Source organism: Podarcis vaucheri, assembly GCF_965113315.1.
Source record: "Podarcis vaucheri genome assembly, chromosome: 1".
NCBI lineage: Eukaryota > Metazoa > Chordata > Lepidosauria > Squamata > Lacertidae > Podarcis > Podarcis vaucheri.
Window position 1 is genome coordinate 131,650,634 of NC_138759.1, and position 25,435 is coordinate 131,676,068.

General features: G+C 44.5%; 1 protein-coding gene across 1 annotated transcript in view; it reads left to right on the forward strand.

The window, feature by feature from the left end:
• PARD3B (par-3 family cell polarity regulator beta) overlaps positions 1 to 25,435 on the forward strand; it is a 608,076-nt gene that overhangs the window by 482,926 nt on the left and 99,715 nt on the right. Inside the window, exon 21 of the mRNA XM_082225604.1 lies at positions 9,584 to 9,719. Within this exon, the coding sequence (XP_082081730.1) occupies positions 9,584 to 9,719 (136 nt within the window). The remainder of the gene's footprint in view (positions 1 to 9,583; positions 9,720 to 25,435) is intronic.

Consider the following 25,435-nt stretch of genomic DNA (forward strand, 5'->3'; position numbering starts at 1 on the left):
CGCCTGCAGTTTGAAAATATGAGTTCAACAATATGAATTTAGACAGGAAAGGCCCAATAGCAAAATACTTTTTTTCAGAAACAAAATGCACCTACGCACTGTGTTTTGTTAAAGGAAGCTCAGTAAGACATCAGTCGTTACCCCCCCCCCAAAAAAAGTTGCTCTGTTGATTGACATCCAAATCAGATCCTCAGGGATGAAGCAGCCAAGGTAACTTTGTGTGGTACCTGAGGCCTAGCGATACATATTGTATGCCACTGATATTGAACTGATAACATGAAAGAACGGCACCTGCTTTATGAAAGGAAAGTGGCATTGCCTCACTGAGATGATCAGAATGAAATGCCATCTAATAATAATTGTTGTTACTGTTTAGTCGTTTAGTTGTGTACGACTCTTCATGACCCCATGGACCAGAGCACACCAGGCACTCCTGTCTTCCACTGCCTCCCGCAGTTTGGTCAACCTCATGTTGGTAGCTTCGAGAACACTGTCCAACCATCTCGTCCTCTGTCGTCCCCTTCTCCTTGTGCCCTCCATCTTTCCCAACATCAGGGTCTTTTCCAGGGAGTCTTCTCTTCTCATGAGGTGGCCAAAGTATTGGAGCCTCAGCTTCAGGATCTGTCCTTCCAGTGAGCACTCAGGACTGATTTCCTTCAGAATGGAGAGGTTTGATCTTCTTGCAGTCCATGGGACTCTCAAGAGTCTCCTCCAGCAGCATAATTCAAAAGCACCAATTCTTTGGCAATCAGCCTTCTGGACATAGAAGATGACAATTGTGAAGGACACTTTTTCCTGCCAAAGGGCCTAACCACTTCCCCATTCTTGCAACTAGCAGGGGTGTGGCTTCTCGCTAATACGGGAGAGATTATTCCCCTGGTAGGCAAGGTGCTTTTGCTAGTGACATTCAGATAGCAGCTCAAGAATTTACCTTCCTGGGTGATATGCGCAAAAGGCCCATTTAACACAAACACACACACACAATTTTTATTAATTTTTCTGCTTTACCATGTAAAGTACTCATTTTTACATCCTTAGTATATCAGTGACTTCCCTTCTTCTCTTTCCATGGTTCATTTTGCATATCATAAATCCCTGCCTATTTTACAAAAACTAAACCATTCAGTATTCCATTATTACATCTGTCAAAACTTATTTACGCTGTTGGATTTATCTTAATGCTGCCAACGTTTTCAAGTGTACACAATTCCCCCCATATATTCAGTAAACGTTTTCCAATCTTCTTTAAACGTATATTCTTCTTGTTCTCTTGTTCTATATGTTAAGTCTGCAAGCTGTGCATATTGTGTCAATTTAAGTTGCCATACTTCTTTGGTTGGGACCTCACTCGTTTTCCATTTTGGGGCTAAAAAAACACAGGCCGCAGTAGTGGCATACATAAATAACCCTTTATTGAAACCTGGGAATTTCAGTCTGAATTATCCCCTGGGGTTTTTGGGGGAAAGTACTTTTAAATATATTTTTTCAATTCGTTATGGATCATTTCCCAATACGCTTTTACCCTTTTACAAGTACAGCATCCAATTTTAATTTTGAATTGCCTACAATAATTATCAGTAGATTGGTGGATGTTTTGTTTTTTGTTTTTACAAACAAACAACTTTTGGAGCATTTAAGTCACATCTGGGCTAGAGAACAGATCTGCATGGGGACTGCACAGTTTGTTCACTATGCTTGGGGACTTAGACACCTTAGTTTTTGGACTGACTAGTTGAACAATGAAAGTTTAACACCAGGACAAATCAAAGGCAATTCAGAAATAGTGACAGTGGTGGGTTGAATCATAGCCCATCCATTTTCCATTCCAAAACTGTAGTTTCAGGGCAGCCATAAGAAGAAGAAGAAGAAGAGTTTGGATTTGATATCCCGTCTTTCACTCCCCTTCAGGAGTCTCAAAGCGGCTAACATTCTCCTTTCCCTTCCTCCCCCACAACAAACACTCTGTGAGGTGAGTGAGGCTGAGAGACTTCAGAGAAGTGTGACTGGCCCAAGGTCACCCAGCAGCTGCATGTGGAGGAGCGGAGACGCGAACCCGGTTACCCAGATTACTGGCTGGAAAGGGATAGGGATAACGCAGCTCTCTTTAACCATCTTACAATTTAAATGCTGATCACAAGTCTTATTGATGCATTCCAGCGAGATTCTTTATTGTATAAATTTTTTAAGTATTATTTTTGAAGTTGGTATAATTCTTTTATATTTCTATTTCAAGGTCTGATTTCTTTTGAGGACAATCATTTGTTCATCCTATGCAACTGAAAAAAATATACCCCCTCCCATCTTCTTCATTCTTTTGCTTTAGAATTCGTATCTGATCAAACCCATATTTTTAAATATATGTATTTATAGTCAGATGGGAGAATAGGTTGCAGTCAAAGTATGATTTTTCTTGAAAATGTGAGAAAATGGTGGTCTTTTTTTTAATATTGCCTTATCAGTTTCTTTTTTTTATTACTGATGACTTCATTCTGTTTGAATTCAATGCTTCAGTTTCTTTGGGGTAAACTAATAGATTATGTATGCGATATTTGCCTGGCCCTGATTGAATTCATCTGCTGGGTTTGAATGCGGTTCATATATTCATGTAATTGTCAGGAGCCAAGTTGAAATTCAGAACTCTTAAATGATTGGGCATCACTGTCATTTCTTTCACATTGTTGGGAGACTTGAAGCTTCTTCCTTCTGTCCTGACTCTGTGTTGGTTACTGTGGCGATCACACAGGGTCCCCGAACGTTTGACGGTCTATTGATCCCTGTCCCACCACTGCGATTGGTTTCCCGCTGCCACCAATCCGTTTCTCTCGGGTACACATGGAGACCAGACAGTTGTTAACATTAACAAATAATCAAGTTTATTTTTTTATAATAATATTTATTATTTTTCCAAAAGCTTAGACATTTAAAAAAATACAATACAACACATCAAATCAACAAAAACAAAACAAAAACAATAAAATAAATCAAACAATTTCGTTATCCCATCTTTCATTCACTTATTTCCACGACCTCCTCACACCTCCCTTTTTGTATTCCACTTCTGTTAATTATTTCAGCAATTCCTTTCCATCTTCCTCTCTTTTCTATCCTATAATTATCTTACCTCATTCTAACCTTATTTTTTCCTTTAATGCTCTATTAACCTATCTGTACTTAATTCCTTATAACATTTCTACTAAAGCCATATAACTTCATTCCAACATTTTTCTAACATTCATTAATTTCACAGTATTTCTGTAAATAGTCTTTAAACTTTTTCCAATCTTCTTCCACCGACTCTTCTCCCTGGTCTCGGATTCTGCCAGTCATTTCCGCCAGTTCCAATCAAGTTTATTTTATAGGCATGAAAAGTTTATGGTTTCAGTTAATTTTTCTTGGCAGTTTCTTAATCGTAGTTCCTTTACTGTCCTATACATTCTTAACAACTTCATTTTTTTTTATGTATAAATTTTTATTAAGTTTTCCTTTTGCAAATATTTGTTACAACCGTGATTACAAATTAACAATTTTTGAATTTCCACCAGCACCTCCCTCAATCATCCATTTTTCTTATCTTCCCGCATTTTCTATGTAATATTGCCGATTTAACATTAACCTTTCAACTCTAATTCTGTCTTGCAATATACCTTAAATTATCACAAAGTCTCTTTAAAACCCACTAGCGTTGTGTGTTCATCACATATAGTGTTCAGATATTCCGTGAACTTTCCCCAGTCCTCGATGAATTTTTGATCTTTCTTGTATCTAATTTTTCCAGTCATTTTATCCAATTCTGCATAGTCCATAAGTTTCATCCTCCACTCGTTCAAGGTCGGTAATTCCTCTTGTTTCCACTTTTGGGCCATTGATGTTCTTGCCGCTATAACAGCATACTGAAACAGTTTATAATCACATCTTTTTATCTCTCTTCCTGTTATTCCTAACAAAAAGGCTTCTTGTTTCTTAACAAACGAATATTTAAACATCTTTTTCAATTCGTTGTATATCATTTCCCAGAAACCCTTCACCTTCCTACATTCCCACCACATATGAAAGAAAGAACCTTCGTTCATTCTTAACAACTTCAAACTGATTATCCCAACTATCTATCTGACTCTACCTAACAGTTCCTCTCACTCTCTCACAACACAACTCGACCAACCCACAGACTTATATCCTCCCTCTTCCTTCTCCAACTCCCAACTCTCAACTGACTTCCACACCGCTCCAGCTCTAACTCTAACTCCTCCCCTTGAGTTCCCACTGGCCAATCACTGCACACTCATTTAACCCTTTCCTTATGACTCACCTGGGAGGCAAACGCCACAGTAACTCAGTTCATATTTCTCTTCAGGGCCGTCTTAAGCATATCTGGCGCCGTGGTACAAAGATTCCCTCCAGTGCCCCACCCCCCATTTCTCAGAGGTCTCAACCTTTTCCCAAGCCTCTGCAGGGATCGCTCTCCTCCCGCCGGGGCATGGGAAGGAAGCTGCACATCTGCCAGCCATATAGTTGGCGGGGCGCAGCATCCATCCTAAGCCTCTGCAGAGATCGCTCACCTCCCATGGAGGCTTGGGAGGCAAGCTGCACGCCCGCCAGCCATATGGTTGACGGGGCACAGCTGGCAGGCATGCAGGAGGGAAAGGGGAGGCTGCCGGCAAAGCCGTGCATCTCCCCGACTTGCTGTGGTGCCCCTGAGAGGCCGGCGCCCTGGCGCGACGCACCACTAAGCCCAATGGGAAAGACGGCTCTGTTTCTCTCCTCAATTACAGTGGTACCTCAGGTTAAGTACTTAATTCGTTCCGGAGGTCCGTTCTTAACCTGAAGCACCACTTTAGCCAGTGGCGCTGCCGGAGCATGATTTCTGTTCTTATTCTGAAGCAAAGTTCTTAACCTGAAGCACTATTTCTGGGTTAGCAGTGTCTGTAACCTGAAGTGTATGTACCCCGAGGTACCACTGTACAGTGGTGCCCCGCAAGACGAATGCCTCGCAAGACGGAAAACTCGCTAGACGAAAGAGTTTTCCATTTTGGAGGTGCTTCGCAAAACGAATCTCCTATGGGCTTGCTTCACAAAACGACAATGTCTTGCGAGTTCCTGCTGGTTTTTTCCCTCCCCCCCTTTTCTAAGCCGCTTATCAGCTGATCTGATCAGCAGATAAGCCGCTAAAAGCTGCTAATAGCGCTAATCCGCTAATCCGTCAATGGGCTTGCTTCGCAAGATGAAAAAACCGCTAGACGAAGAGAATCACAGAACGGATTCTTTTCGTCTTGCGAGGCACCACTATATACTGAAATCTTTAAAAAGCCAGTACTTCTAACTATGTGGGCAGTTATTAAGAAAAACATCTCTTAAGTCTGTGTCCAGCATTTTATGTTTGGAGGATAAAATGGGGATGTACTGCCAACACTGACTTTCCTCAGCTTCCACCCACCAACCCACCCCTTTCAGAAGAATTTCGCTCTTATTGTAGTGTGGAGCTTTGTAGCTCCAACCAGCAGCTAAATTGTGGGCGATCTGCTGGTGAAAGTTCATTCTAAAGCACACAGCAGCTTGGTTTTTTACTTAGCCCCTAATATTTAAGACTCTGGGCCAGGTTAAGCTTGCAATTATGCTGCAGATGGTTTCTCAGAAGAGGTTTGCTGCCCCACAAAAATGACCAGCAAAGCCAGCTTGCTATTCTACCACATAGATTTGCCGACAGATTGTATTTTATAGACAGCGCTTCCAGCAAGGGCAGCTTCTCACATTATGTTGTGGAGATGACGGTGCCTGCAACCTCACGCAATCAGCCGAGTGTTCTTTGCCTTAGTGAAAAGTGCTCTCATTTACGGACGTCAGGGTACCCAACTCTCACTGACACACTGAGCCCCCACTGCAAGCCTCCCCATTAACAAAGTTAAAAATAATAAAAAATGGGGTTTCTTCGGCTATGTTCAAAGCAAGAGGGACAACAAGCAAGTGGTAGGTTCTCTGCGCAGAGAAGATGGAGAAATGCTATTGGGTGACAGAGAGAAGCCGGAACTGCTCAACACCTAATTTGCCTCTATCTTCACGCAAAAGGAAAGCAATGCCCAACCTGGTGGTAACAGAATAAATGATGTAAGGAGGGAGCGGCAGTTCCAAGATAGGAACAGAGGTGGTAAGGGAACACCTAGCTTCTTTAAATGAATTCATACCTCCAGGGTCTGATAAGCTGCACCCAAGGGTAATCTCAGAGCCTCTGTCTGAGAATTATTGGAGAACAGGTAAGGTCCCTGCAGATTGGTGGGGAAATGTTGTCCCCATCTTCAAAAACAGGGGAAAAGAAGACCCAGGTAACTACCAACCAGGGAGCCTGACATCAATACCAGGAAAGTTACTTGTTGTTTAGTCGTTTAGTCGTGTCCGACTCTTCGTGACCCCATGGACCAGAGCACGCCAGGCACTTCTGTCTTCCACTGCTTCCCGCAGTTTGGTCAAACTCATGTTCGTAGCTTCGAGAACACTATCCAACCATCTCGTCCTCTGTCGTCCCCTTCTGCTTGTGCAATCTTTCCCAACATCAGGGTCTTTTCCAGGGAGTCTTCTCTTCTCATGAGGTGGCCAAAGTATTGGAGCCTCAGCTTCAGGATCTGTCCTTCCAGTGAGCACTCAGGGCTGATTTCCTTCAGAATGGATTGGTTTGTTCTTCTTGTAGTCCATGGGACTCTCGAGTCTCCTCCAGCACCATGATTCAAAAGCAGCAATTCTTCGGTGATCAGCCTTCTTTATGGTCCAGCTTTCACTTCCATACGTCACTACAGGGAAAACCATAGCTTTAACAGGAAAGGTCCTGGAACAGATAATTTAGCAGTTGCTCTGTGAGCACTTAAAAAGGACCCAGCATGGGTTTCTCAAAGCAAGTCATGCCACACAAATTTCATTTCTTTTTTTAATGGAGTTACAAGCTTGTTGGATCAGGGGAATGCTGTGGACATCGTTTATCTTGATTTCAGTAAGTCCCCCATGATACTCTTTCAAGGAAGTTGGTAAAATGTAGGTTGAAAGAGATAACTGTTAGATGGATTTGCAGCTGGTTGGCTGACTGAACCCAAAGAGTACTGATTAAAAGTTCCTTGTCATCCTGGAAGAAAGTGACAAGTGGGGTGCCTCGGGGTTCTGTTCTGGGCCCGTTGTTGTTCAACGTCTTTATAAATGACTTGGATGAATGAGTTGAGGGGATGCTCATCAAATTTGCAGATGGCACCAAACTGGGAGGGGTAGCTAATGCCACAGAAGACAGAACTGGGATTCAAAATGACCTTAACAGATTGGAGAGCTGTGCCCAAACTAACAAAAGGAATTTAAATAGGGACAAATGTGAGGTTCTGCACTTAGGCAGGAAGAACCAATAAAAGACGGCGATCACCTGGCTTACTAGTAGTACATGTGAAAAGGATCTAGGGATCTTGGTGGACCACAAGCTTAACATGAGGCAACAGTGTGATGCAGCAGCGAAAAAAGCTAATGCTATTCTAGGCTGCATCAGCAGATGTACAGTGGTGCCCCGCAAGACGAATGCCTCGGAAGACGAAAAACTCGCAAGACGAAAGGGTTTTGCGGTTTTTTAGGTGCTTCGTAAGACGAATTTCCCTATGGGCTTGCTTCGCAAGACGAAACGTCTTGTGAGTTTGTTTCCTTTTGAAGCGGGAACTGGGCTGGCAGGGAGCGAGCGAGGGAGCAACCTACCTTTTCCAGAGGGATCCTCTTCTGGAGAGGGCACAGAGGAGGCAGGTGGGCTGGGATCCAGCGGATCTGGCTGGGTCTCTGTGTCGCCGCCACCTCTGCCTCTCTCTCTCTCTCCCCCTCCTCACGTGGCTGCTCCATTTTGCCCTAACTGCGCGGAGGCAGGAGGAGGCGGGACAAAGGAGGAGGAGGAGGCATCCACTGCACTTGGGCTGCCGCGAAGGCGCCTTTGCGGGGGTGGGAAGAAGCCGGGAGCAGCTGCCAAGACTGTGGGGAGCCCGGCGGCATGGCGCAAGGTAACGGGGGGGGGGAGCAAGGGAGAGTCTGCGCCGGGCGTTTCGTTCGTCCGCCCTCAGTTCCTGGGCTCGAACTTTGGCACCTCGTGGAGAGAGAGGGAGAGGAGCGGGCTGGGGCTTTGATGTGGGACGCGGTTTGGCGGAGCGAAGACGCGGCAAGGCTTGGCGACAGAGGAAGGGGGGCTGTTTTCGTGGGGAGGTGGGAGGGGGTGTCTTTGCCTCTTCCCGGCAACAGATCCTCCAGGCTGGGGAAACTCCTCCTGCTGGGGAGCGACCCGCTTTGTGCTTTGCCCGCTATCCCATTATAATACAGTACCAGGGTGCATCTGTGCTTCGCAAGACGAAAAAATCCGCAAGACGAAGAAACTCGCAGAACGGATTAATTTCGTCTTTCGAGGCACCACTGTATAGTGTCCAGATCAAGGGAAGCATTCAGGAGCTTGGCTTCCACAGTGTGCCTATATTATTTACCCAATGAGGCCACATTCATCAAAAACTATTCCTTCTCCCTTGACATTTAATACCCACATTGGGCAGGCATGGGGAATGTATATATGGCATCCATAAACGTCGCTGTGAATCAAATTAGTTTAGTATTTTTATATTTAAACCCGCATAAGACAGGAAATATAAATCTTAGCCAGCTAGCAGTACTCCCCACCCCCATCCCGCATATACTTCCATTTCTTTCTTTGCTTTATGCATCTAATGCAAGCTTAATATTACTGTAATTTAGAGGCTGATCGTGCATCTCAAACATCACCGTCTCCTTCCTCCCACCCAACTATCTCAGCCCTTTCAACCACAGTGTTCCAACTGTGAACAAATTACTTCAGTAGCCAACCGAGCCATAGCAATCACTGCAGCCAAGCTGGAGAATTGTTTCATGGAAACACACTTTTGTTTTAAGGAGCAGGTTGAAAGTGAAGTTGTGGCAGGAACGTTGCTCCTCTCCCCAACTCAGAGAGGAATAACTTGAACCCAGGTGTCCGCACAGGTTTCCAGATTTCTTGGGTGTAGGTGTTTCAGGTTGAGCTCAAAATAAACTTGCAATGTGGACAGACCCAAATAAATATTAACATGTTCCATTTCATTTGTTAAATATTTTGCTTTCTTGAATTTGTGGCTTGGAGGCAAGGTGTAAACCAGGGGCCAGCAAAGTTTTTGTGGCTTGGGCCGGTTCACGGTCCCACAGACGCTGCAGTGGGCCGGAATACATGCGCACGCATGTGCAAATGCTATTTCTGGTGCGGAGGAGGCATGCGCAGTTTCCCATTGGCTGCAGGAGCTTCCTGCAGCCAGTGGGAAGCCGGCCAGCGTCACGGAAGGCAGTCCATAGGAGTGGGCGGCAGGGGTCCATGGGCTCGTTAAACAACCCCCATGGGCCATTTGTGGCCCATGGGCCTTAGGCTGCCGACCCCTGGTGTAAACAGTGCACGCAGGAGCCTGCCCACATATCCAAAATGAAAGTTTCCACTACAACGTGAACTGAAAATGAATTCCACCTGGACTCTGTGCTTACATCTGCTGAGGATGTAATCGCCCTCTGATGCAACTCATGCTACATTTTCTTCATTCTCCAGTGACCACCCACCTGTAGGAACTGCAGACCGCATCCAGAAGTTACGGAAGGAGTACCATCAAGCAAGACGAGAAGGCTTACCTTTCTACGATGAAGAGGACGGCAGAGGAAGGCCATCTGATTATGATCAGCACTGGGTAAGGTTCTCCGCTGAAGTCTAATATGTATGTGTCGAGTATTATGGGGACAATACGAGAAAAGTAGTTGTGCTTCCCAAATAATTCATTGAGAAGTATATATTAGCCAGCCTTGCAAACAAGCCCACATAAGTTACTAGCCTGTGAAAAAAATTAGTAGATTACTGGGGCTGGCAAAGGAGGGTCAGAGAGTGCCATGCTTCCTTCGCCACCCTGTGACACTTTTCATAGCTCACAGCTTCTGCCTGCTTACTTGCTCACCTGGATGGGGCTGTGTGTACTTTGTTGTTGTTTGTTATTTAGTTGTTTAGTCATGTCCGACTCTTCATGACCCCATGGACCAGAGCATGCCAGGCACTCCTGTCTTCCACTGCCTCCCGCGGTTTGGTCAAACTCATGTTGGTAGCTTCAAGAACACTATCCAACCATCTCGTCCTCTGTCGTCACTTTCTCCTTGTGCCCTCCATCTTTCCCAACATCAGGGTCTTTTCCAGGGAGTCTTCTCTTCTCATGAGGTGGCCAAAGTATTGGAGCCTCAGCTTCAGGATCTGTCCTTCCAGTCAGCACTCAGGGCTGATTTCCTTAAGAATGGAGAGGTTTGATGTTCTTGCAGTCCATGGGACTCTCAAGAGTCTCCTCCAGCACCATAATTCAAAAGCATCAATTCTTCGGCGATCAGCCTTTTTTATGGTCCAGCTCTCACTTCCATACATCACTACTGGGGAAACCATTGTTGTCGTTTAGTCGTGTCCGACTTTTCGTGACCCCATGGACCAGAGTACGCCAGGCACTCCTGTCTTCCACTGCCTCCCACAGTTTGGTCAAAGGGAAAACCATAGCTTTTACTATACAGAACTTTGTTGGCAAGCAGACAATTCATTTTTATCTGTGGCTACTACAGAAGTGCTTAAATGCAAGGGTGGTGTAGATTTTGGTAGCTAAGGAAGAACCAGAGCCACTATCCTATGATCTAACAGGTGAGCATGGCAACTGATATATTTCAGTTACCGTTCCGTTCTTCAGTTGGTTTCGTGTTCTGCTAGGCTAATTGAGATAGATTCATGCGATGGAAGGAGGTACACATCCTCACCAGGGGTCTGCTGTGGTCAGGTAACATCTTTTTTACCGCAACCCGTTCCTATATGTGCCAAGTTGCTACATGTTCATAGGAAAGCAGGTAATGGCATTTGATTTCCTTTCTCCAGAATTATGATCAAGCCTCGCTTTCCCTCCCCACGTTAATAACTGCTCTGTGAAAAGCTCGGGGCCTTTCAGGTATAAACTGGCCATTATGCTAAGTAAGCTATAAAGTGGAGTCCCTTTGATTGTGTAAGCATAAATGAGTATCTCTGCTTCTGTGCCCTGTGCTAGACTCTTAAATTCTCCCCAGTCTCAGACTACACTGGTTGTTTTCTTATCACATGACCGAGGAGCGGAAATGACTGAAATTGTTAAAACAGTTTCCCCTGATTTTTATGATGATACCTGAACACTGAAAGCTGTAAATACCTTCAGAGTATATAATACACCGTGGACTGTTCTGCATTCTACGCCCAAGCATGTTGCCAAAACTAAAGCTGATTTAACAGTAAGGCTATCCTAAATGCCCACAAAGCAAACAACTTGCCTGGAAAAGAGGCAGGGGGTGGATTTTGTGTGGCCATTTAACATTTGGGAAGTTTTTGCGTTTCTTGTGGTTTTTGTGCTTTGGCTGCCTTTTTTTTTGTATTTTTATTAAAGATTTTCTTGATTTACAGAAGTATGTGTAATGTCTCTCTCTTGTATTTTTTCCCATGTAACATTTTTACAAATCAGTTTCATTTGTTGAGACATTAGGAAGAAAGGGGGGAGAGGGGTGGCGGGGTGGAAGACAGGTGGGGGTGGGGTTGGGTGGTGATGTTTCTATTGTGCTTAATGTATGTAGGGTTTGGTGTCAGCGTCGCTTGTGCAGTGTCTGCTGTTCACTTGTGTTCCTTTGGTGGTGAGAGAGGTTGGGGTTGGCCTTGTTTGTTTGTGGTTGGCTGTGGTGATCTTTGTTTTCGTGTGTGAGTGGGGTGGGTGGGTGTTTTGGATCAGGTTGGTCATATTGATTTGTATGCTGTTGGTGGATTATTGTCATTGTCTTGTTGGGCTGTGTATGTGATAAAGGGGAGCCTTCTTCTTCTGTTTGTCCCCGTGTCAGTTTCAGTTTATTGGTTAATTTTTTCTAGTAGGGCTGTTTCCCATACTATTTGGTACCATTGGTCCATGCTTACTCCTGACAGGTCTCTCCAGTGTCTGGTTATAGTGTTTCTCACTGCTGAAAGTAGGTGGGTTATGAGTTCTTTGTGGTGTAAATGGCATTGTTGTCTTGGAAGATGTTTAGTAGGGCCAATTCTGGGATGTTTTCTAATACTTGCTTAGTTATTTTACATATTTCTTGTATAGCTGTTGTCCAGAATAGTTGGATTTTGGGCATTCCCACCACATGTGGAGGTATGTGCCTGTGGAGGTGCACCTTCTCCAGCACTTTGGTGAGGTTCCTGGGCGTATTAGCGCTAGTTTTCTTGGTGTTAGGTACCACCTGTAGGTGAGTTTCAGAGTGAGTTCTTTTCTTTTCGTTGATATGGATTTAAAGGGGGGTTTACAACACATTCTGGTCCATTGAGTGGGGTTAATTTTGACTGCCTTTTTTGAACCAATATATTGAATCCTTCTTGCTGGCAATATGACCCCAGCTGCTTACAGGTCATGCTGTCAGCCAGATGATATCACAATGCGACCTAGCCAATAAGGTATGCTTGTGTGACATCACAAAGCCAATTTAGAGTTGTTGTTGTTGTTGTTGTTGTTGTTGTTGTTGTTATTGTTATTATTATTATTATTATTATTATTATTATTATTTTCTACCCCGCCCATCTGGCTGGGTTTCCCCAGCCACTCTGGGCAGCTTTCAACAGAACATTAAAAACAGAATAAAACTTCAAACATTTAAAACTTCCCTAAACAGGGCTGCCTTCAGATGTCTTCTAAAAGTCGGATAGTTGTTTATTTCCTTGACACCTGATGGGAGGGCGTTCCACAGGGCAGGTGCCACTACCAAGAAGGCCCTCTGCCTGGTTCCCTGTAACCTCGCTTCTGAACCTCCAGAGTGGGCCGTTTTCAGCTTCTCTACCAAATTACCAAAAGAAGCAAAACTGTTTGGGGGGGGAAACAACCCACTTCCTCGCCCTTCCTCATCCATTGATTTTGGTATCTATTCCATAATTTTCAGTGACGTTAGGTCAAATCCTCATAGACTGGAACTACATTGCATCAATATGTAATTTTGTATATTAACAAGGATTGAGGTGTCCCTTAAAATCTTCTATCTCTACCTGGAACATTTCGTGATCTCTTTAATACGCCGTTTCTGTAAAAAGACTTTGTGCTATCTTTTTAGTACAGTGGTACCTTGGGTTACAGACACTTCATGTTACAGACGCTTCAAGTTACAGACTCCGCTAACCCAGAAATAGGACCTCGGGTTAAGAACTTTGCTTCAGGTTGAGAACAGAAATCGCATGGTGGCGGCGGGAGGACCCATTAGCTAAAGTGGTGCTTCAGGTTAAGAACAGTTTCAGGTTAAGAATGGACCTCCAGAACAAATTAAGTTCTTAACCCGAGGTACCACTGTAGATTCTTCTACCTTATGAATTAGGGCAGTTTTGGAATATCCGTGTTTTGTAAGTCAAGCTGTATGTTCAGGTGACGGGTGTTTGATATATTATGGTATTTTAATATTTTGTTGGAAGCCGCCCAGAGTGGCTAGGGAAGCCCAGCCAGATGGGCGGGATATTATTATTATTATTATTATTATTATTATTATTATTATTATTATTATTACTACTACTGAATGTCCAGATGTAACAAATACAGTCTAATGGGGATCTGGTGGGAAAGGTTAGTAGGATGGGGGTGAGGTTAGTGCTCTGGAGCTGTGGAGGACCCCAGGGAAGCCTTAGGTTAGTTAACATACAAATCCAAACAAATAAATTTGATAGGAATATGGATTCTTCATCAAATAAACTACCTCAGTGGATGACTGAAGAGGCCAGAGTGGACAAAAAGAATAATCCAGTCCATCGGAGTGTCCTGGGAGACAACCCTCCCTTATTAGAATTCCATGGTTCCGTTGTTTACAGCTATAACGCAAACGATTGTTCCTTACTCTCTGAGGATATTGTTACAACCTTATCCTATGGAGCTGCATTAGGATTTGACATTTAATGGCCACCATACACTAAAGCAGTGTTTCCCAACTGGTGTTCCGCGGCACACTAGTGTGCCGCGAGATGTTGCCTGGTGTGCCGCAAGATGTTGCCTGGAGGGAGGCGGGCGAGTCCAAAAAAGGTTGGGAAACACTGATCTTAAGTTTCTCTTTCAAAAAGGAAACGTGGGTTAAAGCGGCGCCTCCGCCTCCCACTCACTTTCCTGCTCTGGCTTCCCTAACAGTTTTCCGAGTTGCGTCACTGGATCCAGCCCCCTTTTCCACAGGTGACACGGGGCTGGAGGGAGGGAAAGAGGGCTTTACGTCGCGCACAAAGGCAGCCTCCTAGAAGCGCTCTGGGCCGGCGCCATTTTGCCGAAGGCGCCTGAGGACCCCCACCCTCAGCTCCTTCAGAAAGGAAGCCCTGCCCCTCGGCTCCCTACGCCGCCAGGCAGCTCAGCTGACTGACGAGGACGTTCTGCGGCGGCCGCCACCGCACAACCACCGCAGTTGCTGGCAGCGTCCGCAGCGCAATAAGTAACAGCGCCTGGTGCTGCCAACTCTTTCTCTTTCTCTCCCGCCCCCCCCCCGCCCCCAAGCTCTCACGCGCCCCGCGTCAACATCGCCGTGCGCAGCTTCCCGAGCTCGAGGCCAGCCGCTGCACGCACGCGCCGGCTCATCATTGGCTCCGGTTGTTGCCTTTCTCCGCCGAGGTTGGTGGACCCCGAGCCTAGGCTTCCTTCCCGCACCCCGATTTCCGAAGACCGCACACCAGTTGGGCCAGTACACATTCCCCTCCCGTGACTGGAGCGGAATAGCCCTTTCTCTTCTTCCCCAACCCTTGTCATTGGAGGAGTCCCTCGGTCCCTCACTTTGCTGCCTCCTCCCCCCCCCCCACCCCCAAAGCTTGGAGGTTCCCCGGCAAGGGGGAGGGAAAAAAATTGAAACTTACACTTTCGTGCGTCCCTCCCGGCGTGACGCTGCGCGCTGACGTCACGGGGCTGTAATAGTGGTGTGCCTCGAGATTCTTTTCATCAAACAAGTGTGCCTTTGCCCAAAAAAGGTTGGGAAACACTGCACTAAAGGGAAGGAAGGCAAAGTTGCTTTAATCCAACTCTGTGGATCTGAACAAAAGTGCTATTTGTTTCACATCTCTTCTATGTCAAGCCAGTACTGTGCTAGCTAATCTCTCAACAAAATGGACTTGTTAAGTTGTCCTTTCATCTAAGCTGTAGCTCAGTTTGTTTGCTTTGTCGGACACAATTTATTTTGTAAAGTAGCAAAAGGCCTGCTCTCACATTAGTAGGACGTTTTGTACCCTGGCAGTTCAAACTCTGTACCAATAAAAGTTAGACTTGCTTAACTTATGCAATGTAAGAACCATCTTGGTGGATTTCCATGTTCAGGGAGGTTCTGTAAGCCCTCCCACAGTGGAATACCAGTGAAACATATAAGTCTGTATAATTGTAAAAAAAAAAAAAAGCCAAATACAGTCTAATAATAATAATAATTATTATTATTATTATAATTTATTGGTACCCCACCCATATGACTGGGTTTCCCTAGCCACTCTGGGCGGCTTCCAACAAAGATTAAAAATACACTAAGATGTCACACATTAAAAACTTCCCTGAACAGGGCTGCCTTCAGATGTCTTCTAAATGTCAGGTAGTTGTTTATTTCCTTGACATCTGGTGGGAGGGCGTTCCACAGGGTGGGTGCCACTACCGAAAAGGCCCTCTGTCTGGTTCCCTGTAGCCTCGCTTCTTGCAATGAGGGAACCACCAGAAGGCCCTCGGCGCTGGACCTCAGTGTCCGGGCTGAAAAATGGGGGTGGAGACGCTCTTTCAGGTATACTGGGCCGAGGCAGTTTATAATAGAACAGATGGTTATCCAACTAGGAAGCTATGTCAAAAATCAGTATTGTCCATTGTGCATCACTAAACCTATCCTGCAGTATCTTAATTCCTGCTTCCCTGGACCAAAATCCCTGCCTAATGCAGAAATCTGGGTTATTAATCGAGAGAGAGCATGTCACAGCACCCTTGACCTCCCCTCCAAGTCAACAACTGGGGTTACAAACAAGGCTCCAGACTTTCATGATCTGAATTTGTGGCCCCTTGGGGCTGGCTTTCTGTACCCCTTGATTTTTAACCTCTAGCCTTGCTGCTAATTCCGAGCACGATTCAAAGTGCTGGTGCTGACCTTTAAAGGCCTAAATGGCCTCGGTCCAGTATACCTGAAGGAGCGTCTCCACCCCCATCGTTCTGCCCGGACACTGAGATCCAGCGCCGAGGGCCTTCTGGCGGTTCCCTCACTGCGAGAAGTGAGGCTACAGGGAACCAGACAGAGGGCCTTCTCGGTAGTGGCGCCCGCCCTGTGGAACGCCCTCCCATCAGATGTCAAAGAGATAAATAATTATCTGACATTCAGAAGACATCTTAAGGCAGCCCTGTTCAGGGAAGTTTTTAATATGTAACGCTGTACTGTTTTTAACACTGATTGGGAGCCGCCCAGAGTGGCTGGGGAAACTCAGCCAGATGGGCGGGGTATAAATAAATTATTATTATTATTATTATTATTATTATTATTATTGACAATATTATTATTGACTCGTATTTCAAGACCATACCCAGGTCTTGCTTCTCTCCTTCCTCTTTCCATTTGTTTGTGTTTCTTGCTGAACATTGAGCCCAAGGAAGAGTTAGGATGAACGCAATAGCCAGCTCACTGCATAGTGACTTTCTGTAGGTTCTAACAGAGATATTCTTGTTGGGATTTCTGCTGAATAAATCAGTTTAACGTACTCCTGATGAAGTCAACCTTATTTGGCAAATATACAAAGTTTTAGTGCTTAGGGGTTTTTTTGAAAAAGAAAACTATTCACCAAACAGTGCTCATAAATAACATCCCTGTGCTCCCAGGGTAGATGTTTAAAGAATAATTAATGTCCCAGCAAATAATCCTGGACCTGGTCAATGAAGCTTTGGGAGCAGGCTGAGGATTCCTATTTCTTATCAAACCTTGAAGGGCTTTATTACCTTGCTGAGGGAGCTCAGACCTGCGGGCCCCATATAGTCTCCAAAGCCTCACAAAGGTCTCTTCTGGGTAATCCTCTTTAAGCCATTTCTATTAGGTGTAATACCCTAAGATTACTGATTCCCAAGGCGACATGTTTTTTGAGAGGAGAAGTTGTTAATCAAAGCACCCAAGATAGCTTTAAAGCTCTCAGTCCCTCGGATTAATATCAGGCGTCTCAAGACTCTTTCCATTTCTCATTCAAATGCATTTGTGCTAACATTAACTCGGCGGCTCATAACGCAAGGAGGCTGGCCGGGAATCACACTCGCCCAACTTCACTGGCAAAAAAAATAATTCAGGTGTTGCGTTGATTCTTGAGCACCACTCCATAAACTGCCCAGCTTCTCCCAACTGTGATTGGAAGGTGTTGACGGGAAGAGGGGTATTGAGGTTTTCTTTTTCTTGGTTTGTGTGCGTTTTGTTCTTGTTTCTCTCATGTATTTTGTACTTTTATGTTGCATTTTTATTTTGCGAACCTCCTTGAGGAAAGGCAGAGGAAAGGCAGTATATAAATTTCATGAATAAAATAAAATAATATATATACAGTGGTACCTCCGTTTATGAACTTAATTCATTTTGGAGGTCCATTCTTAACCCAAACCCATTCATAACCCGAGGCGCACTTTCACTAATGGGGTCTCCTGGTGCTGCCGCACCACTAGCACGTGACTTCTGATCGCATCCTGGGGCAAAGTTTGCTACCCAGAACACCTACTTCCAGGTTAGCAGAGCTCGTTACTGAAAGCGTTTGTAAGGACATAACCCGAGGTTCCACTGCATATATATATATATATAGAGAGAGAGAGAGAGAGGCCAGAAATGGGATGTTGTGTTGGAAGCAAGTGCCTTTAGTCCAGGCAGGTAGGAAGTTTGACAGGAGGAATGTTGGGTACCAACAGAAAGGTCTACGATGAGTAATGAGGAACAGATGGCAGCCCAGAGTTGCCACAGGCAAGTTTCTGTTCCAATCCTCAAAAGTGGAGGGCGGGGAGCAGATAAAGGAATTTTATTGTCTATATGCGAAAAGCAAGATCCTGGGCTGAAACGCCCTGGACTTCAAACTGTAACTGTGGACTAAAGGTAAAGGGTAAAGGGACCCCTGACCATTAGGTTCAGTCGCAGCCGACTCTGGGGTTGCGGCGCTCATCTCGCTTTACTGGCTGAGGGAGCCGGCGTACAGCTTCTGAGTCATGTGGCCACTATGACTAAGCCATTTCTGGAGAACCAGAGCAGCACACGGAAACACCGTTTACCTTCCCACCGGAGTGGTACCTATTTATCTACTTGCACTTTGACATGCTTTCGAACTGCTAGGTTGGCAGGAGCAGGGACCGAGCAACGGAAGCTTACCCTGTCGCAAGGATTCGAACCCTCAACCTTCTGATCAGCAAGTCCTAGGCTCTGTGGTTTAACCCACAGCACCACCCGTGCAAAACCCAGAAGTACCAGAATGATTTACTTCCAGGTTTCGGTGGTTGCGCGTACGCAGAAGTGTCAAGTCGCAACTTGCGCATGCGCAGGTGCACCACTGCGGGTTGCGAATGTGCATCCCACATGGATCATGTTCGCAACCCGAGCATCCACTGTATGGCACCCTGCGTGAGGCCAAAATTTGGTGCCCCCAAATGGATCTTCTCAAATATGGATCTTCAAAACTGAATTTTGCACTGACTTGATTCAAGTTTTGCACTAACATGATTCATATCATGTTAGTGCAAAAGCTACGGCCCGCTGGGAACGTCCTAGCAAACTTTTTTTCTCTGCTGGTGCTGCATCCAGCTGCAACCCAAAATTTAGACCCTGCTTCATGCTGCCTTTGTATGGATAGTATATTTCCCCTTGGTCAAGAATATCAAGCCTAGACCATGATCACTAGCAGACAGGCTACTTACGACTAGCTTTTCCTCCCTGGGAACAGGGACTTAGCAACAGCTGACTTGTTTCCTATAAGAGAAGAGAAAAAGCTAATTCCATAATTGTGATTAAATTGAAAACTTACTGCAGCTCCACATCGTTCCAAGTCTTTGTTCTGAAGAAGGCACATAACGCTGAGACAAGAGGAAATCCTGCTGTTAAAAAGGTTTTTCCCTTTCCCTGTATAGGGTATTCACTTGGGGGGAATGCAGCTGGTGACCCCCTCTTATGTACAGTTAATGCTAGATAGGTTCTCCCTGTGTTTCTTGTCAGTTAGCCATGCTAGCTAAGCCAGCTTTCCTTTATAATACGTCCTGCTAATGTATAGCAGCTGCCGTATTATTCACCGTTCACTATCTAACCGAGTGTTCAGTTTGGATGGCATCTGTCATGAGTCCACAGGCTAAGAACAGTCCCTCTTTCGAATGCATTGATGTATACCGGTTGTGTACGTGTGGACACACAAATAAAACAAGTGTGTGTGTCTGGGCAAGCGCCCAAGGATAAAGCTGACGTTAGCAAGTGGCCTTTTGCCGATGACGTAATGGGGCAGAGCTTTTGACAGAGGCGTTTCTAACCATCCCCTTTTTAAGAACGTGTTGAGAAAAGCAGCTTTAGAAAAGGAAAAGGTCATCCGTGATTCTTCCCTAGATTCCATTCCCCCATACTGCGGTGGCTTAAGAAATTCCCAGCACCACCTCGTAGCAAGTCGGCCTTAAGAGCATAAACGGGAACGGAGCACTTCGTTTTCCAATTTAGAATACTCATTTAAACGTCCTTAAAATATCAGTGACTTCTTTCTTCTCTTTCCCTGGTTCCTTTTGCATATCATAAATCACTGCGTATTTTACAAAAACTAAACCATTCAGTATTCCATTATTACATCCGTCAAAACTTATTTACGCTGTTGAATTTGTCTTCAGGCTGCCAACGTTTTCAAGTGTACACAATTTCCCCCCATATAGTCAATAAACATTTTCTCTAAACGTATGTTCTTCTTGTTCTCTTATTCTATATGTTAAGTCTGCAAGCTGTACATATTCTGTCAGCTTAAGTTGTCAATCTTCTTTGCTTGGGATCTCTTTCGTTTTCCATTTTGGGGCTAACAAAACGCAGGCCACAGTAGTGGCATACATAAATAACCTTTTTTGACACCTGAGAATTTCAGTCTGAGTTATCCCCCAACGAAAAGGACTCTGGTTTTGTTTTAGGGGAAAGTACTTTTAAACATTTTTTTCAATTCATTATGGATTGTTTCCCAGTACTCTTTTACCCTTTTACCATTCGAAAAATGGAAAGGAACAATTTGCAGTTTTTGTGTAATGCAATGTTGGTTGTTACTGTATGTTGCATTGTGGTTCGATTTTTGCTTTCGATGCTGCACTTTTATCTGCCCTGGACTCTTACAAGAGGAAGGGCGGGGTCTAAAAAAATCATACCTGTTAAGTTGTGGGTTACCATATCAGACGACACAGTGATTCTTCAAACAGCTGTTGTTTATTCAGGCCAGAACAGAACTGAACTGAAGACTCAGTCAGCCTGCTTATATAGAGCTCCAGTACAACGTTACTGTAGCAACTTTCTAAAACTATCCAATCACTGAACGTCACTTTCGATCCTTCATTTGCATACAAATTATCCAATCACTGAATGTCACTTTCGATCCTTCATTTGCATAACTATCTACAGTATCCCCCTGCTGGCCCAGGGTGAGAACTTCAGTACATAACAATACCCTCCAACATTTCTCCGATGAAAAGGGGATATCCTATTCCCTAATCATAATCATAATAATTTTATTTATTTATACCCTGCCCATTTGACTGGGTTGCCCCAGCTACTCTGGGCAGCTTCCAACATATATAAAAGCATGATAAAACATTAAACAACTTCTGTATACAGGGCTGCCTTCTGGTGTCTTTGAAAGGTTGTATAGTTTCTCATCTTTGAGGCTTTGGAGTCGCATAACTCCAAACACTCCCAACATTGGTGGTGTGGGAGCAGGTTTCCAGACTAGCTGCCTGAGAAACAGTTTCTATTCAAATGCGATTTTGGTTTTAAACACAGTGCAAGGTAGTCTCTATGGGATTATATTGTATTTAATTATGGGGTATCAGAGTTTTTAGGGGGCTAACCAGACTGGGATAGCAGGCTTGTCTGATGTAGATTTTCAGTTTCATTGTTCTGTACAGGACAATGACAATAAAGATTATTGTATCGTATCATCGTATTTCTCCAATGAAAACAGGGACGTCCTAAGGAAAAGCCTAAGGGACACGGGTGGCGCTGTGGGTTAAACCACAGAGCCTAGGACTTGCCGATCAAAAGGTCAGCGGTTTGAATCCCCGCGATGGGGTGAGCTCCCGTTGTTTGGTCCCTGCTCCTGCCAACCTAGCAGTTCGAAAGCACATCAAAGTGCAAGTAGATAAATAGGTAGCGCTCCAGCGGGAAGGTAAATGGTGTTTCCGTGCGCTGCTCTGGTTGGCCAGAAGCGGCTTAGTCATGCTGGCCACATGACCCGGAAGCTGTATGCTGGGTCCCTCGGCCAATAAAGCAAGTTGAGCGCTGCAACCCCAGAGTCGGTCACGACTGGACCTAATGGTCAGGGGTCCCTTTACCTTTACCTAACCAGCCTGGAATAGCAGGCTTGTTGGTTTCTGTATGTCTGATGTAGATTTTCAGTTTCGTTGTTTTGTACAGGACAATGACAATAAAGATTATCGTATCGTATTTCTCCAATGAAAATAGGGACCTCCTAAGGAAAAGTGTGACATTCTGGGATCAAATCAGAAATCTGTGACTGTCTCTGGAAAATAGGGACAGTTGGAGGGTCTGAAGAAATAACAACAACCACAACAATAACTAGTGGAACTGATCGTTGTTTGGAAGTCAGGCCAAAAATATCATTTCAAACAAGCAACAATTTCTTTGTCTTCCTGGTGTTCTGCAATTCTCTTTCTTACACAGCGATTGTATAGTTGTTGCTTTTTGTTACTGCTATGGACCCAATGGTTTTCTCCCTGTGTTGTGGTTGTTGTTTAGTCGTTTAGTCGTGTCCGACTCTTTGTGACCCCATGGACCAGAGCACGCCAGGCACTTCTGTCTTCCTCTTCTTCCCGCAGTTTGGTCAAACTCATGTTCGTAGCTTCGAGAACACTATCCAACCATCTCGTCCTCTGTTGTCCCCTTCTCCTTGTGCCCTCCATCTTTCCCAACATCAGGGTCTTTTCCAGGGAGTCTTCTCTTCTCATGAGGTGGCCAAAGTATTAGAGCCTCAGCTTCACGATCTGTCCTTCCAGTGAGCACTCAGGGCTGATTTCCTTCAGAATAGATAGGTTTGAACTTCTTGCAGTCCATGGGACTCTCCCTGTACCACTCCATTATTCCCACCCTTCTGTTGTGTCTTGGCTTCCTCCCCAGTTGTCTTTCAGCAAGGAAGGAAAATTTTGGAATGCTACTCATGCATTTTTGCCCATGTACAGAACGAAAGTTCCCCACATCTCTGTGGGGGAGGGGGAAATGTTCATCCCTTTGAAGATGGTTCTTGTTATTGCTTTATTCTGCAGGAGCCCATCAGCCTAAAACTCAGAAGAAAATAACTTTTTGCTCCTTGGAACAACATAAAAAATATTTTATAACTCAAAAGGATCACACCAGCACAAAATAAAAAGTTGAAGACTGTAAATTTTTTTGATTACTAAATAAATAAATCTTGCTTGCTTGGAAGAAGAAAATGCCTTTTTTTCCCTTTCAGGTTTTTTTTTTAAAAATATTTTAAAGCGTTCTTTCTGCAGGAGTGCCTCACCACTCTAGCTCAAAATAAAAACACAACAAATTAAATATAAAGTACACATCATTATTTGAAAAGACCCAGCTCCCTTAGAAAGTAGAGAGAGAAAATATTTATTCTGTTGAGGATGCTTTCGTGTTTTCTGACGCGCAGCGTTAATGCACAAATTCTGGATTTATTTATTTATTTTTGAAAAGGAACTTCAGGTTTTGATATCATCAGTGCCACCCTAGTAAGAAGTTCTGGTTAGAATTCTTGAATATTCAGATCAGGACTGAAATCTGCTTATTTTTTTCTCAGATTATTTTCTAATGCAGAACCTGCTGCCTTCACTCCTGGACTGCTTGTACTTTCTCGGCGTGAGGAGAAATTGTAGAATCCTGTATCATTTGTACCATATCTGGATTATTAACGTATTTTAGTTAACCTTTTTTTCGTCCATCTCTGCAGCTCAAAGCGGGCAAGGCTGTAGTTATAAAAGTAGTACTTGCTTTTTAAAACAATCAAAAAACAGGTTCCCAGATAATAATAATAAAAATACATCTACTTATGACTATACTAGCCTGGTATCAATAGGTTTTGTATATTGTTCTCTGTAATAATTTAAGCCAGCCTTTGGTCTCCGCTTTAGGGATCCGAGTGAAAATCCTTTGAAGTCAAACACAGAATTTCCTATTAATCTCAGTGTACTTCCACAAACAGAAAGAAAATTACAGGAAATTGAGAGTATATTGGGGCCTTGCTATATTTGGGCATTCTTTGCTCCTGCTAAGAAAAGCATTCTAAGCTGAGGAATGTATTGTTGTCACGATCCGGTTGGGACTGTGTACTTGCTGAAACAGACCGACAGATACATATCCAGTGCCAGATTTATGTATAAGCTAAACAAGCTATGGGATGCGGGTGGCGGTGTGGGTTAAACCACAGAGCCTAGGACTTGCCGATCAGAAGTTTGGCGGTTCGAATCCCCGTGACGGGGTGAGCTCCTGTTGCTCCTGCCAACCTAGCAGTTCGAAAGCACCTCAAAGTTCAAGTAGATAAATAGGTACCACTCCAGCAGGAAGGTAAATGGCATTTCCGTGCACTGCTCTGGTTCGCCAGAAGCGGCTTAGTCATGCTAGCCACATGACCCAGAAGCTGTATGCGGGCTCCCTCGGCCAATAAAGCGAGATGAGTGCCACAACCCCAGAGTCATCCGCAACTGGACCTAATGGTCAGGGGTCCCTTTACCTTTACCTTTAAACAAGCTATAGCTTAGGGCCCCACTCTCTTGGGGGGGGCAAAAAATTAAAGAAAAAAAACGGGATGTACATTCCAAAATATAAGTTAAAAAACAAATAAAATACATACAGCAACAGTGTTTTGTGTTGTGTAGGCTCCTATGATGTAAGTAATGGGCCCCGCCTGCTAGCCTGTTCCCTAAAATATCACTGGTTTTCTGGTTTTCTGTATACAGGGTGCCTACATTCTGCATGGACTGGTTGCATGGTAACATGTGCAAATGGCTTTAGATACCTGTTAGGTCCATAAATTAGCATATAGCATATATTCAACACAAAAAACAGTAACAATCTGTTGTTGACAAAGGACAGCTGGACGTATAAGAGCCCGATATATGTTATATTATGAGCTCTGAGCCCGGCTTCGGCTGGGGAGGGTAAGTAATAATAATAATAATAATAATAATAATAATAATAATAATAATAAATTTATTATTTGTACCCCGCCCATCTGGTAGGGTTTCCCCAGCCACTCTGGGCGGCTTCCAGCAAAGATTAAAAACACAATACAGCATCAAACATTCAAAACTTACCTGAACAGGGCTGCCTTCAGATGTCTTCTAAATGTCAGGTAGTTGTTTTTCTCTTTGACATCTGATGGGAGGGTGGGTGCCACTACCGAGAAGGCCCTCAGCCTGGTTCCCTGTAGCTTTGCTTCTTGCAGGGAGGGAACCGCCAGAAGGCCCTCGGCGCTGGACCTCAGTGTCCAGGCTGAACGATGGGTGTGAAGATGCTCCTTCAGGTACACTGGCCCTGTATCCCCGGTTGGATCGAAACATAGAATTGTAGTGTTGGGAGGGACCCTGAGGATCATCCATTCCAACCCCTCGCAATTCAGGAATATGCAGCTGTCCCATACAGGGATCAAACCTGCAACCTTGTGTCAGGTGTGCGTGCAGGAGCCAGACCCTGTGACCAATAGGACTTTGTAGGACTGGGCATTCCTAAATTTGTTCTGGAAAGGCAAGGTGCAGCCTCACAGGTGAGGCCAATTGGTAACTCACAGCACCTGGTGGCAAGAGCTGGGAAGCGTTATAAGGTCAGCATTTCCCTTCGGCTCTTTGCCACAGCAACACGCTTCCTGCCTTGCTGCGTTTGGCTTCTTGCTTCGTGATCCTCAGCTTCTTGACTCCCTGCTTCTTGATCCTCGGACCCCTGACTTCTTGACTCCTGGCTCTCTGACCCTTGGACTCTTGGCTTCCGGACTCCTGGCTTCTGGAATCCCGTTCCTGCTCCCACCCCGCCATCTTGCCCCCAGTCCTGATGTCCCCTGCCCGGGACTTCATTTTTTTTATTATTATTAATATTTTATTAAATTTATCAGTGAGAAAATTCAGAAAAAAATACAAAAACAGAAAAATACAAAGTCAAAATACAAAAATACAAACATTAAGCACAAAAAAGAAGAAAAAAGAAGAAAAAA